This window comes from Emys orbicularis, chromosome 4 (assembly GCF_028017835.1).
Source record: "Emys orbicularis isolate rEmyOrb1 chromosome 4, rEmyOrb1.hap1, whole genome shotgun sequence".
Classification (NCBI taxonomy): Eukaryota; Metazoa; Chordata; order Testudines; family Emydidae; genus Emys; species Emys orbicularis.
Window position 1 is genome coordinate 84,612,704 of NC_088686.1, and position 13,345 is coordinate 84,626,048.

The following is a 13,345-nucleotide window of genomic DNA, read 5'->3' on the forward strand; positions in this document are numbered from 1 at the left end:
TCTGGGTGATTTATGGGATGGTTTAGTCCTGTCTATGTAAGAAGCCAATGCCCTCTGAACATCAAGATTATGAAGTGATGTTGCATAGTTGGCTATGCTGAGGTGAGGGGTAGGCAAGGAGTAAGCCTTATTGCCAAAACTGATCCAGTCTTTTCCAGTCCTTATCATGAGTTGTGTTTCAGGGCTGTTGTTGCATGCCACGTCGCTGGACTGCATGTATCACTAAGAAATTAGGCACTGGATGCGAAGTCCATGCCCTTTGTTGGTACACACCTCCCGTTGGACCTCCCGCCGGCTAGAGAGGCAGCTGCAGGGGTCCACAGAATGACCCTTACAGGGGCCATCAGTGCCTCATTCATATGAAGGGCAAATTTTTTTTAAACGAAGCGGATGTATGCAAAAAAGTCCACTAGCCCATGCTGTATCACAAGGACTTCCTCAAGGGAGATATCCAGAGAGGGCCACCCTCCCAAATAAGCCATGGAACAATTTGAAATCATCCCCTATATTAGGAGGGAGGAGGCATTAACGTGTCCCCTGTGAACAATGATGGCAAGTGGGTGGTTCTTCCTCCTCTTCCCCTGGTACCACTGAGGGTGCTGGAACAGAAGCTGTGGGGAATTACTGTGTGCTGGGTCTGGCCGTGGCAGGCAGTCCCCCCCTTGTGTGGGGCATATGACCCATGGAGTCCAGTATGCCCATTGGCATGGGAGTCCCCATACCACCGTAAGTACCCAGGAACAGCATAATATGCTCCAGGAGAGACTCTTGGTTTGACTGACTCCTGATGGATAGGAGCCGATGATGGAATAGCTCCCTGTTCTTCCTCATCTTCCTCCTTCAAATAAGGAGCGAGACAGTGAGTGATGTTGGGGACACAGGGAGACTTGGTGCCGAGGGAATCATTCTCGTATCAGTACCACAAATAGGGGGAGATCAGGGGCAGAGCTGAATACCAGAACCCTCTGTTTGAGGAACTGCTGCTGTGCTGGTTTGATTGGCCCCTGGGGCTGCCTCCTTGTCAGTGCCAGGACCGCGGAGGAGAAGGTGGCGCTGCTGGCTGCGCCTCTGTGCATATTGGGTGCACCTTTGAAGAAGCTGTCTTTTGTAGCGGCACCGCACTGCTGTTTGTAGATTGCGTGCGGAAGCACAGGTTTTTGGTTTCCCCTTAGTGCCTGTGTCGGAGCCGACTCTTGTAGAGTCTCTGGCTCTAGCAGTGCCGGGAATTTCCGCTACTTCAGCTCCCGGTGCTGACAGCACAGCTGGTGCCAGTATTGGATGCCTGCCCGCAGAATAAACATACATCACAGTGCAGAGGCATAGGGTTTTGATTTCCCCTTAGTGCCTGCATCGGAGCCTGCTCCTGTAGAGTCTCTGGCTCCAGCGGTGCCAGAGTTTACCACCATCTCAGCTCCCAGCACTGACAGCACAGGCGGTGCCGGCACTGGATGCCTGCCGGTGGAGCGGCTGTAGATTGTGGCGTGCAGGCACGGCGCTCCAACCTCCCCTCAGTGTCTGTGCTGGAGCCGTTCCCCGAAGTCTCTGCAGCAGTGCCGAAGCGCTCAGCTACCCGAGCTCCCGGCACTAACAACACAGCCGGTGCTATTATTATCCGTGGGACGGCTATGGGGCTCCCCCCCGCCCTGTGGAGGGGATCCAGGTGCTTCCTCGAGCGATGCCCAGCGTGGCACTCCAATGTAGGGTTGGGGAAAGCATTCCTGTCCGAAGCCAAGGCTGGCGAAGTGTGTGGGGGGGGTGGGTGGGGGGTGTTCCCAAGCCTCATGCCCTGACAGGTCCGAGAGACTTCTCCACTCCCTGCCTTTCTGTGAGCCTGAGGCAATGCAACACTTTGTCAGTGCCTGCATTGGAGGCACTAACACACAGGCAGCAAAACACACCAATCGTGGCTCTCAGGGACAGGCACTTCGAGCCTGGAGGCAAAGCGCTGAGAGCCCTCAAAACAGCTGTCTTTCTGAAGTTCCTGGCTGTGAGGGTTTTTTTTTTTTTTTTAAAGCAGAAAAGAAAAAGGGAAACAAGCTAAGTAGCTGCTAATAAAGAAACTAAATAACGGACTGTAACTAATTAACTACAAAGTAGCAAGAGGCGCTGCTGATTGCTCCCACTCCTAGCCAAGGAACTGAGTGGGGGTTAGTCGCACAGCATCGGTAAACTGCCTGCAGCAGCACGAGACAGGGACCACGCATGTGCGATCCAATCGGGGACTGCTACTAAAAGTCTCTGACTACGAGCGCATAGGCGCATGAACACCTAAAGTGGAGCACCCACAGGGACAGCACTCGAAGAAGAAATACTATTTATTTTGCTGATTTTTACAGTGCAAATATTCATAATAAAAATAATATAAAGTGAGCACTGTACACTTTGTATTCTGTGTTGTAATAGAAATCAATATATTTGAAAACTTAGAAAAACATCCAAAATATTTAATTTCAATTAGTATTCTATTGTTTAACAGTGTGATTAATCACAATTAATTTTATTGCGATTTATTTTTGAGTTAATCACGTGAGTTAACTGCCATTAATTGACAGCCATAATAAAAATCTAAAAAATGCTTAAAGTCCATAATTTTGTGCAACTGTGAAAATTTAAAGTGATAAATCTAAAAAATGCTTAAAAATAAATATTAGCAGCTGAAATAATAAAAAAAGCAAATTCTGCCAAGCATATAGATATATAACAATATAAACATAGGGAGTGTATCTGTTTAGTAATACAGTTATTACATTTTATTTGTTAGCATTGCAGAGCCAAAACTTGTAAGAAAGTAAACTATTCCATTCTGGCTCATCCATCAACAGACTCATTAACCAAGTTCCAACTGCAGAATTAAAGTATATTTTCCAGTATATCTATGTGTAAAGGGTTGCTCACAGATAAATGACAGAAATTTTTTTAAATTTTTACTGGTGAAGTCACAAAAAAGCTTTATTTTCAAATCCCAGGGTGAGTAAGACTGGCCATTTGGATGGTTGTGGAGCAGGGAGCTTTACTTTTACTTGTAAACTAAACACATTTGATACGGAGTTGTCGAGATTTTGCAATTAAAACTCTAAGAAGAATATTTACCAGTTATTTTAAGCAAGTTATTTCATTTAGTTTAACTGATTTTTCTATTCCTATAATTTCAATTTAAATGTCAACTCACCCGTTGGTAGTTGGAGTAGTCCCGAGGAGCATTAAATTGGGGCTGCGAGTAACCACTGTTAGGAGTGTTGGAAAATGAAGGGCGGTAGCCATCATACCCTCCTAAGGATTAGAATACAAATGCTTACTGAAGGGCACATAACCTGTCTTCATAAGTTATGCTACACACATAAAAGGCCACTGAGGGACTTCATTGACTTTTAAGAAAAAAACTTGAATAAAAAAGTGTTGTGTGCCAGCAGACTGTGTAAACATCTGTAAAATAACCTACATCTTCTCATTAAGACCTTGTAAAAAACTGGGGAGGTGGTATCTGAGGATGTTTCTCTGATAATCTTTAGTACAGGTTTAATCTGTTATTTATTATTTGTATTACCATATGCCCAGGAACCCTAGTCATGGACCAGGACCTTGTTGTGCTAGGCACTGCACAAACATTGAACAAAAGATGATTCTTCATTCAGTTCTCAGAGATAGTCCAGCTGAAGCCTAGAATTTAAACTGCTTTGTTAAGATAGAACAAAGTGAATACCACCACCACAAGCTTAAATATCTTCCCAATATGTTTCTGTATTAAACAATAATAGGGTCAACATAACAAAGGTCTCGTGCCATTCTGTGATCCTGAAAAAAAAATTCAGATAAAGTCTCAAAATTTTGATAAAATATATATATATATTTATTTTTTACCTCTAAACCCATTGGCAGGTCCCCTGTATCCATTCATTAAGCCCCGAGTGCCGCGTGATCCACCACGAGACACTCCCCGGCTGTTATAATAAGGCTGACTGTTACGTGGGAACCCAGTATTCTGTTGTGGAGGCTGCTGGTGGTTACCTGCCACTTGATGGGACTGGTCCGGGGAACCATGGTAGGTGCCAACCACTATAATAAAAAACCAACAATGGAAGTTTATGTTTTCTATGTTCCCCAAACACTGAAAGGTATCAATTTAAAGCAATCAAGTCTGCCTTAGTACCATCAAGCACAGCAGTAAATGTTTACGAACCCAAAGACAGATGGTTTGCAGAACTAAAAGTTGCTATTCTGACACACTCCACAATATTAAAATAATGCAAGATGTCTAGTGTTCAGTGAAGTCAGTGTCAACAGGCCTCAAGTTAGTACAATTAAACTTTTCACTGGTGTTTTTTTCTTTTTTAAATCGACAAAGAAAAAAACTTCACACCACACAGGCCTGAAACAAGTGGAAACATTCTCAAGTGACTTCCACAATCTTTCCATGAAGTTGCTAAACATAGGGCCCAGAGGCAGCGACACTGCTCCATAAAAAAAAATTTATTCTACATGCAGAACTTCCCCTCAGTTGGATTCTCCTCATTAAGAGTTTCAGTTTTGTAGAGACTCCCCCGAAGAACAAAATTTTACGCATTCTAAATTCCATTTAATTTTAAGTCGGCTGCCAGATTTCTTGGAATTTGGTCTCCATGATTATCCTCCACTGGAAGCCTCCCTTTTAGGCTAAAATAATGTTTTAATTTTGTCTAACAAGTTTACCTGTCTGGAGCTGTTCTTGCTGAAGTTCTGATTGTTCTACTTGGTGAGGCTGATTGGAGAAACTCTGGTTGTAACTGGCCTGGTACTGATTTTGTTGCTTTAGGGTTTCTGGCTCATTGACAGGAGGAACAGGTGCATTCATATTGAATACCTACAATGGTAGGAAAAAACTAAGTATCTCTCTGGTCTACATTTTCCCATTTTGTACTTACATGTCTTTTGCATACAATCCGAGACTATATGCTTTATAAACTGACAAAAGCAGCAATTATCTTCCTTTCTGTAACTGTTGTTCTTTGAGATGTGTTGCACATGCCCACTCCATTGTGGGTGGGTGTGCACTTTGTGCACAGATGTCATTTCCCCCCCACAACCCCTTCAGCAGTACCCGTCAGGATGGCTGGAGCGCCCCCGCCCCATGCCAATGCATGGTGATGTAAGAAGGCGGAGACAACCCAACCTCCCTCAGTTCCTTTGTACTGGATGTACTCTGATGGAGAGAGGAAGGTGGGCAGGCTGTGGAATGGAAATGTGGAACATCTCGAAGAACAGTTACAGAAAGGTAGGTAACCGTTTCTTCTTCGAGTTATTGAACATAATTTCCACAGTAAAGTGACTCTCGAGCAAACGTCTATGGAGGTGGATTCGGAGTTTATCTGAATAGTGATTGCAAGACCACCCGCCCAAAACTGGCATAATCTCTGGACTGATAGTCAATGGTGTAATGAGAAGAGAAGGTGTGGCTGATGACCAAATTGCTGCTTTGTTAATGTCAACAAGTGATACGCGAGCTAGGAAAGCTGCAGAAGCTGCTTGTGCTCTAGCAGAACATGCTAGTACTCAAGATGACAAGGTCACGTTAGCCAGCTGGTAGTATAAATGGATGCAGAAAGGGATTCTCTAGGAGGAAACTGGCTTGGCCCTTAACTCGATCAGCAACTGTAACAAAAAGCTGCGTAAAAGTCCAGAACGATTTAGTATACTCCAGGTAGATAGCGAATGCTCTTCTCACATCCAATGAGTGAAGTCTTTCTTCATGCTTATGGTGATGGAGTTTTGGAAAAAACAGGGGCAAATATATCGTTTGGTTAACATGAAAACTAGAGAGTACTTTTGTAAGGAACTTTCGTTGCACCTGAAGATAAACCTTAGCTTTATAAAAAAACTGTATAAGGGGGTTCTGAAACTAAATCTCTCAAAATGCCACCTTCATAGAAAGGTGAAGGAGGGAGCTAGTCACAAGGTGTTCAAAGTGGGGTCCCATTAGAATTGCCAGGACTAAGCTGAGATCTCAAGGAGGGATGGGGACCTGCACTTGAGGGCATAATCTATTATCCACCCATACATCAAAGCTGAGATGATAGCCAAATGCACCATTACAGAACAGTCAGATTCTGTTTTAGATCTAGAAGATAGTCCAGCCAATATTCAGGGGTGCTTGCCGAGGAGATACACGTTTCTCATTAACCCAAATGGAGAAGCACTTCCATTTAGCCAAGTAAGTGACCCTAGTTAGGGTCTTCCATTATTTAGAAGTACATTCTGGACATCCTGTGAGCAGGACCTTTCAAAGGGATTCAGCCCTGAAGCATCTATGTTGTGAGATGGAGCACTTGTGGAGGCTGGAGTGGTCTCAAGAAATTATGTCTGGATCCAACAAGAAGAATAGAGGAGGCTCTGTTGACAGAATCAGGAAAGCGGAGTACCAGTACTGAAAGGGCCATGCCAGTACTTTAAAAGGATGAGACGAGCATGGTCCTTTTTTATTTTTGGATACTACTCTGAAGAACAAAGGAATTGTAGGGAAGGCATATAGAAGGGAATTCTCCCAGGACAGGAGAAAGGCATCTGTTGGGGATCTAGGTTGAGACCCCCGGGAACAGAACTGGCAACATTTTCAATTGGGTCTTGTTGCAAAAGGTCCACTTGGGGAAACCCCGAGAGTTGGAAGATAAACCTGGCTACATCTGGGCGTAACAACCACTCGTGTTGATCGGTGAAGGATCTTCTCAGCTGACCTGCCACTGTGTTCTGTTTCCCCGAAAGGTAAGCAGCTTTGAGGTGAATCAACTGAGTTGAGATGTACTACTCAACTCCCTGACATTTATGACCAAAGGCCTTGTGTCTTCGGGGACCCAATGTGAGCCCCCCAACCTAGAGACGATGTGTGCGCGACTAGAGTGCATGTTCACAACATGGGAAGGAAGCCAACTTCCAAGCAAATTTTTAGAGGGTCTATCCACCAATCCACAGACAACACGACTAGCTCTGGCATTTGAACCATCTTGTCCAAATGGTGGCAATTCAGGGCATATACTGTTGTTAGCCATGTTTGCAGCTTCCTGAATGGCAGTTTGGCGTGCTGCACTACATAGGTTCATGCTGCCATATGACCTAGCAGCCTGAGGCACTTACGTGCTGTTATGAGCAGGTAAGCCTTCATTCGAACTATTAGGTCTCAAATAGTTTTGAACTTGGTTTGTGGTAGAAAAGCTCTGGCTTTGTGGAGTCAAGGATTGCTCCACTGAAATCTATTGTCTGTACAGGCTTCCATATTGATTTTTCTCAATTCATTCAGTGCCTCAGAGCATTGAATATGGATAGAGCAGTGAATATCCTGGACAGAACCTGCGACTCTGATCGACCTCGGATCAACCAGTCACTGAGGTATGGGAAGACATGGATACCTAATTTTGGAAGATGAGCTGGTACCACAGCTGCCAAGCCAAACGGAAGCACAATGAACTGATCATGATGAATATCACGCATTAACCTGATAAATTTTCAATGGTCGGGACATATTGCAAAATGAAAGTACGTGTCCCTCAAGTCAAGGGCCCCATACCAGTCTCCTTCTTCTAGGGAAGGGATAATTGACACTAGGAACAGTGTGAGATTTTATTTTCTGCAGGAATTTGTTCAACTCTCTTAGATCTAAGATGGGCATGAGATCTCCCTTTGTCTTGGTAATCAGGAAACAACAGGAATAGAAGCCTTCTCTCCTGAGGCTCAACGGTACTTTCTCTACAATCCGTCTGAAAGAGATTCTCGACACTGCCCTTCAGTGGGAGGTCCAGAGTGGTCCCTGACTGGGGGAGCGGGAGTATATATAGAGAGGGGCAGGGTGTATTAAACTGGATGGCATACCTTTGTTCCACCATACTTAAGGCACACCGGTCTGACATTATGTGGGTCCAAGTACTTAGGAAGCGGGACAAGCATTTGGTAAACAAAAAAAAGGGTGAGCAGACAGAAGTGAGGAGACTGGAATAATGTCCTCAACTACCCAATCAAAATGCCTGTTTGGAAGGGGCAGCTGGATGTGATGAGCTCATTGACACTGAAGAGGAGGGTGCCTTCTATAGCTCCTTCTCTGTTTTCCTAGGCGGATCTTGGAAATGGGGAGCAAAGCTATGGTGACAAAAAGGTGCGTCCTTTTTGTCACAGGATTTAAGTGTAGCCCTGGAATCTTTAAGGCTATGAAGCCTGCCATCAATTTTCTCAAAGAATAGGTAGGCCCTTCAAACAGATGGTCCTGTACCAGCTGTTGTACTTCTGGCAGGCAGTTTGGATGACCAACAATAAATACCTTCTCCCAGCAATCGCTGGTGCCATGGTTCATGCCACTGAATCTGCACTATCCAGACTGTCCTGGAGGACAGTTCTGGCAATCAATTTACCCCCCTCCACCATTACAGAGAACTCTTGTTTGTAATTCTCTGGTAATTTGTCCTTGAATTTAGCAATGTTCTCCCAGTGTGAATAATTGTATCAACTCAGGAGTGCCTGCTGGTTTGAGATCTTAGCTGCAGGCTCCCTAAGGAATAAAGTTTGTGACCAAACAGATCTAGTCTTCTTGAGTCCTTGCTCTGAAGTGGAGATATGTTCACCCTTTCTTTCCTGCGCATTGGCAGTTGAGATACCACAAGAGAAGTGGAGGAGTGATTGCAAAAACATTCATACCCTTTAGAGGGGGTGAAATATCTTCTCAGCCTGTTTTGCTGTTGGAGCCAGGGAAAAGGGTGTCTGCCACAGAGTCGTGATGAGCTCCATGACTGCCTCATTGATTGGCAGAGCAATCTCAGTCAAGGTGGCAGAGATACCTCTCCTGCCTGGATGCCAAACACCTGAGACCACTCTTTTCAGGAGATCTTGGTGGGCCCTGTAGCCTTCTGGAGGAGGTGTGTGGGCGCAGAATTCATGCCCCCCACAAATTTCTTTGCTTCTCTGCCAAAAAAAATGACACTCTGATGGGGAAGCAAAGGGAAGCCTCAAGAGCAGTCACGTGCCCCTCCCCAGCAGCACAGGTGCATCTTTTCGGACACCCAGAGCAGCCGATGGAGAGGTAAATCACTGTGGGCTAGGGGAAGTGGAGAGGCAGTGCCTGAAGACGCCCCAGCCGGTGCTGGGTCAGACCCATCCAACTGGTGTGCATCCAGACTCCACCCATACCCAGAACCCCTGCCAAGCCTAACCTGCCTTCACCCAGAAACACCTCCCCACACTGAGAGCCCCCCACCACACCCAGCCCTAGGGATGGGGGACGCCCTGGCCAGTCCCAGCTGGGGGAAGAGCACAAAGTGGCCGGGCCAGACCCCCCCGCAGAAATCTCCCCCGCTACAGGAAGCTCCGCATCCGCATCCTCACCCCCTCGCTTCCTGCCCCCATCGCTCCTCAGTGTAGGGGGAGGGGTCACTGTCGGGGGAGCTGCTCCCCCGTCCGCCCACCCTCATGTATCTGAACCCCCTCCCATACCCAGACCCCTACACCTGAACCCCCACCAAGCCTCACGCCCTGCACTCGGCGCTCCCAGCCAAGCTCCACCCCCTTACATCTGGAGCCCTACCCTGGAACCCAGGCCATCCCCCCGGTGAGCTCAACCCGCCCGCACTAGAACCCCCAACATGACAAACTCCACACCCTATGTACCTGGACTACCCTGACTAGCCCCCCCACACCTGGAACCCCCGACTGAGCCCCAACCAGCTGCACTCAGACCCCCACCCAACCAAGGCCCACTCCCCCAGTACCCGGACTCCCCCTGCCGAGCCCTTCCCCCCACACCTACCTTCATCTGGACCCACTGCTAAGTCCCATTATCCCTGCACCTGGAACCCCCCAAGTGCATCCAGATTCCCCCCCTCGGTATCCCCACTGAGATGCCCTCACCCAGACTGCCCCACACAGAACCTTAACAGCCCATACCTGAATCCCCCCACACTAAGCCCCTCCACGCTTGGATCCTGCCAGGCTGAGCCTGCCTGCCCACACCTGGTGCGCCTGGCACAGAGAGGCAGGCCTCGCCCTTGCGCTGTGTCAGGGTGGGTGCACCCTCATTGCCAAGTCCATGTCCCTGAAGGAGAGGAGGAGGGGGGGGGAGTGGGCGGCCTGCAGAGTGATCTCCCTGCTCCGTGCAGCCAGTGGCCCGTGCTCGCCACTGCCATGCTGGAGCCTCCACCTTTATTTATTTACAAATAAAATTTGAAGAATTTTAAAATATTGTGTGCAGAATTTTTAATTGTTTTGCACAAAATTCTATCAGGAGTACTATTTACAAGGCGTGAAGAAGGTATTTGAATAAACAAGTCTGAAATCACGGACAACAATCACTGTCAGTAAGAAGGAACTGAGAAGAGTTGAGGGTGGCTCCTCTTATACTAGCACACAGTGGCGAGCGGCCACAGGGGGCACTCCAGCCACCCCAACAGGTACCACTGAGGGAAAAAAGTCTGACATCTGTGCACTAGGCACGCACACACCTACAGTGGAATTAACATGTGCAACCACTCGAAGAAGAATAGAGCCTATTCTAAGTGCAATTATATAACACATTCCAGGGTCAAAATAATGGCTATCAGAAGATTTGATTAACAGAACAAAGTGATTTAGCATTAAGTTCATTTGGTACTTACTGTTTGCATGGATTGGAATGGAGCTGCATTAACGTTGATTCCACTGCTATGTAAAGGTTTGCTAGACCCAGCCTGGAATACCTGTGGCTGGGGTGCAGTAGGAAGTGGTGACGATGCTGGGGTTTGGTCTGCGCTCAAAGACATTGAAGCCTAGCAATTGAAATGAAGACCACTTAAGCAATAATTCATACAGCAACTGATTACGTCAAGTCATCCTATACCAAATTATAGGCAAGGCCTGAAAAATATTGCTATTGACACGTGAAGGAGGCTCTACCTCAACTAAACTATAGCCCCCCCTCCACAGCACAATTAGATGAATGAAAAAGAAAAGTTTTCCCACTCTCATGAACCTCAGAGAAGGACAGAGAAGTGAGTGAATGGAGGAAAAGCAAGTGCCCAATATGACACCTACTAGCCACGGTCAATAACATGCCCCTCTTCCTCCAAACTAGCATCCTGCATGCTTGTGCAATGAAATTCTCCACAAGGTGCTCCACTGAAAAGTACTAGCCTCTCACCTCTATCAGCATCTAGCTGCTGGTGATTTAATGAATTTAAGTCTTGAATATACAGAACTCAAACAACTGCTACCAAAAAATGTAAGATTTCACAAAATTTGAAGTCACAAATAAGGTCAAGGCATTTGTAAAAAACAATTACTCACCTTTATAACTACTGTTCTTCGAGATGTGTTGCTCATATCCATTCCAATTAGGTGTGCGCGTGCCGCAGGCACGGCTGTTGGAGAATTTTTACCCTAGCAACACCCGGTGGGTCGGCTGTGGAGCCCCCTGGAGTGGTGCCTTCATGGCACTTGATATATACCCCAGCCAACCCAGCGTCTCCTCAGTTCCTTCTTGCCGGCTACTCCGACAGAGGGGAAGAGGGGGCAGGTTTGGAATGGATATGAGCAACGCATCTCGAAGAACAACAGTTACAAAGGTGAGTAACCATTTTTTCTTCTTCGAGTGCTTGCTCATATTGATTCCAATTAGGTGACTCCCAAGCCTTACCTAGGCAGTGGGGTCGGAGTGAAGCAACGTGGACTGTAGGACTGCTCTACCAAACGCCATGTCATCTCTGGCGTGGCAGACAATGGCATAGTACAAAGCGAAAGTGCGTACCGAGGACCAAGTCGCGACTCTGCAGATCTCCTGGATCGGGGCCAGGAACGCCGACGACAAAGCCTGGGCCCTTGTGGAATGAGCAGTGAGGGGCGGGGTCGGTACCAGCCAGATCATAGCAAGCGTGGATGCAGGACGTGATCCATGAAGAGATCTGCTGAGAGGAGACCGGGAGGGCTTTCATCCGGTCTGCCACCGCAACAAAGAGCTGGGTCGTCTTCCAAAACGGCTTCGTACACTCAATGTAGAAGGCAAGGGCCCTACGGACATCGAGGGAGTGCAGCCGCTGTTCCTGGCGACTGGCGTGCGGTTTTGGATTAAAAAAAATGGAAGAAAAATGTCCTGGCTGATATAACCTTGGGAAGAAAGGCCAGGTGAGGCCGAAGCTGCACCTTATCTTTATGGAAGATTGTGTAAGGTGGTGCCAAGGTAAGGGCTCTCAGCTCGGAGACCCGCTGCGCCGACGTGATAGCAACCAGGAAAGCCGTTTTCCAGGAGAGGTAGAGAAGGGAGCAGGCGGCCAGCGGCTTGAACGGGGGCCCCATAAGTCTGGAGAAGACCAGGTTAAGGTCCCATGTGGGGACTGGCTGTCGATCTTGTGGGTAGAGACGGTCCAAGCCCTTGAGGAACCTTCCAACCGAGGTGGGCGCCCCATCCCAGGGCTGACGCATCCGTGACGAAGGACAAGGAGGGCTGCAGGCTGTGAAAAGGAGCTCCTTCGCATACTGCCTGAGGAAATAGCCACCAGCAGAGGGAGGCCAGGACGCTAGACTGATGCCAGCCAGGCTTGTAACGGGCGTAGTCGAAGTCTGGTGTACCTGGTCACGTACATGCAGGAAGCCATGTGGCCGAGAAGACTCAAGCAGCTTCTTGCCGATGAGGTTGGGAAGGTCTGAAGGCTCCGGACGAGGGCCACAATAGACTGGAAACGAGCGTCCGGCAGGAGGGCTCGTGCCTGCACGGAGTCTAGAACCACCCCAATGAATTCTATTCTCTGGGTCGGTTCTAGTGTCGATTTTGCCACTAACCGACGAAACGTGTCCGTGACCAAGTGGAGGTGGGACTGCATCTGTTCTCTGGTGCGCCCCGGATAAGCCAGTCATCGAGGCAAGGGTATACCTGCACCCGCCCTCGGGCGGTTTCAGGGAGGCTGGTCTCTGAGGAGGCGGGCCACCCTTTTCCAGCTTCCGGTGCCACTTCTGGCCAGAATGGAAGCAGTGCCGGGCTGGTGAAGTCGGTTGCGGTGCTGGGGAGCATCAGTGCCGCGGGTCTCATTCAGAGTCCAACCATGGTGCAGCTCCTTCCACTGCCGCCGGGATGCTGCGCACCGAGGTGCTTGGTGCTGGATCTTGGCATGCCGCAGGAGGCTCAGGGCTAAGAGCCGCCTCCACGAGGAGCGGTTTTAAACAAAAGTCCCGCTCCTTCTTAGTCCGGGGACGAAACCCTTTGCAGATCCTGCACTTGTCTGCTTGATGAGACTCCCTCAGACACTTCAGGCAAGAGTCATGGGGGTCTCCCGTTGGCATGGGCTTAAAGCAGGAACCGCAGGGCTTGAATCCTGGAGCTTTGGGCATGAGCCCAAGAGAAAAATCAGGAAGGAGGGGAAAAAAACCCAACTAT

At 48.0% G+C, this 13,345-nt stretch overlaps 1 protein-coding gene across 1 annotated transcript in view; it reads right to left on the reverse strand.

Annotated features, from left to right (window-relative positions):
- Positions 1 to 13,345, reverse strand: part of CAPRIN1 (cell cycle associated protein 1) — an 82,317-nt gene that overhangs the window by 6,989 nt on the left and 61,983 nt on the right. Inside the window, exons 14-17 of the mRNA XM_065402379.1 lie at positions 10,599 to 10,748; positions 4,687 to 4,837; positions 3,859 to 4,053; positions 3,170 to 3,270 (exon numbers count right to left, since the gene is read on the reverse strand). Coding sequence (XP_065258451.1) covers positions 3,170 to 3,270; positions 3,859 to 4,053; positions 4,687 to 4,837; positions 10,599 to 10,748 — 597 coding nt within the window. The remainder of the gene's footprint in view (positions 1 to 3,169; positions 3,271 to 3,858; positions 4,054 to 4,686; positions 4,838 to 10,598; positions 10,749 to 13,345) is intronic.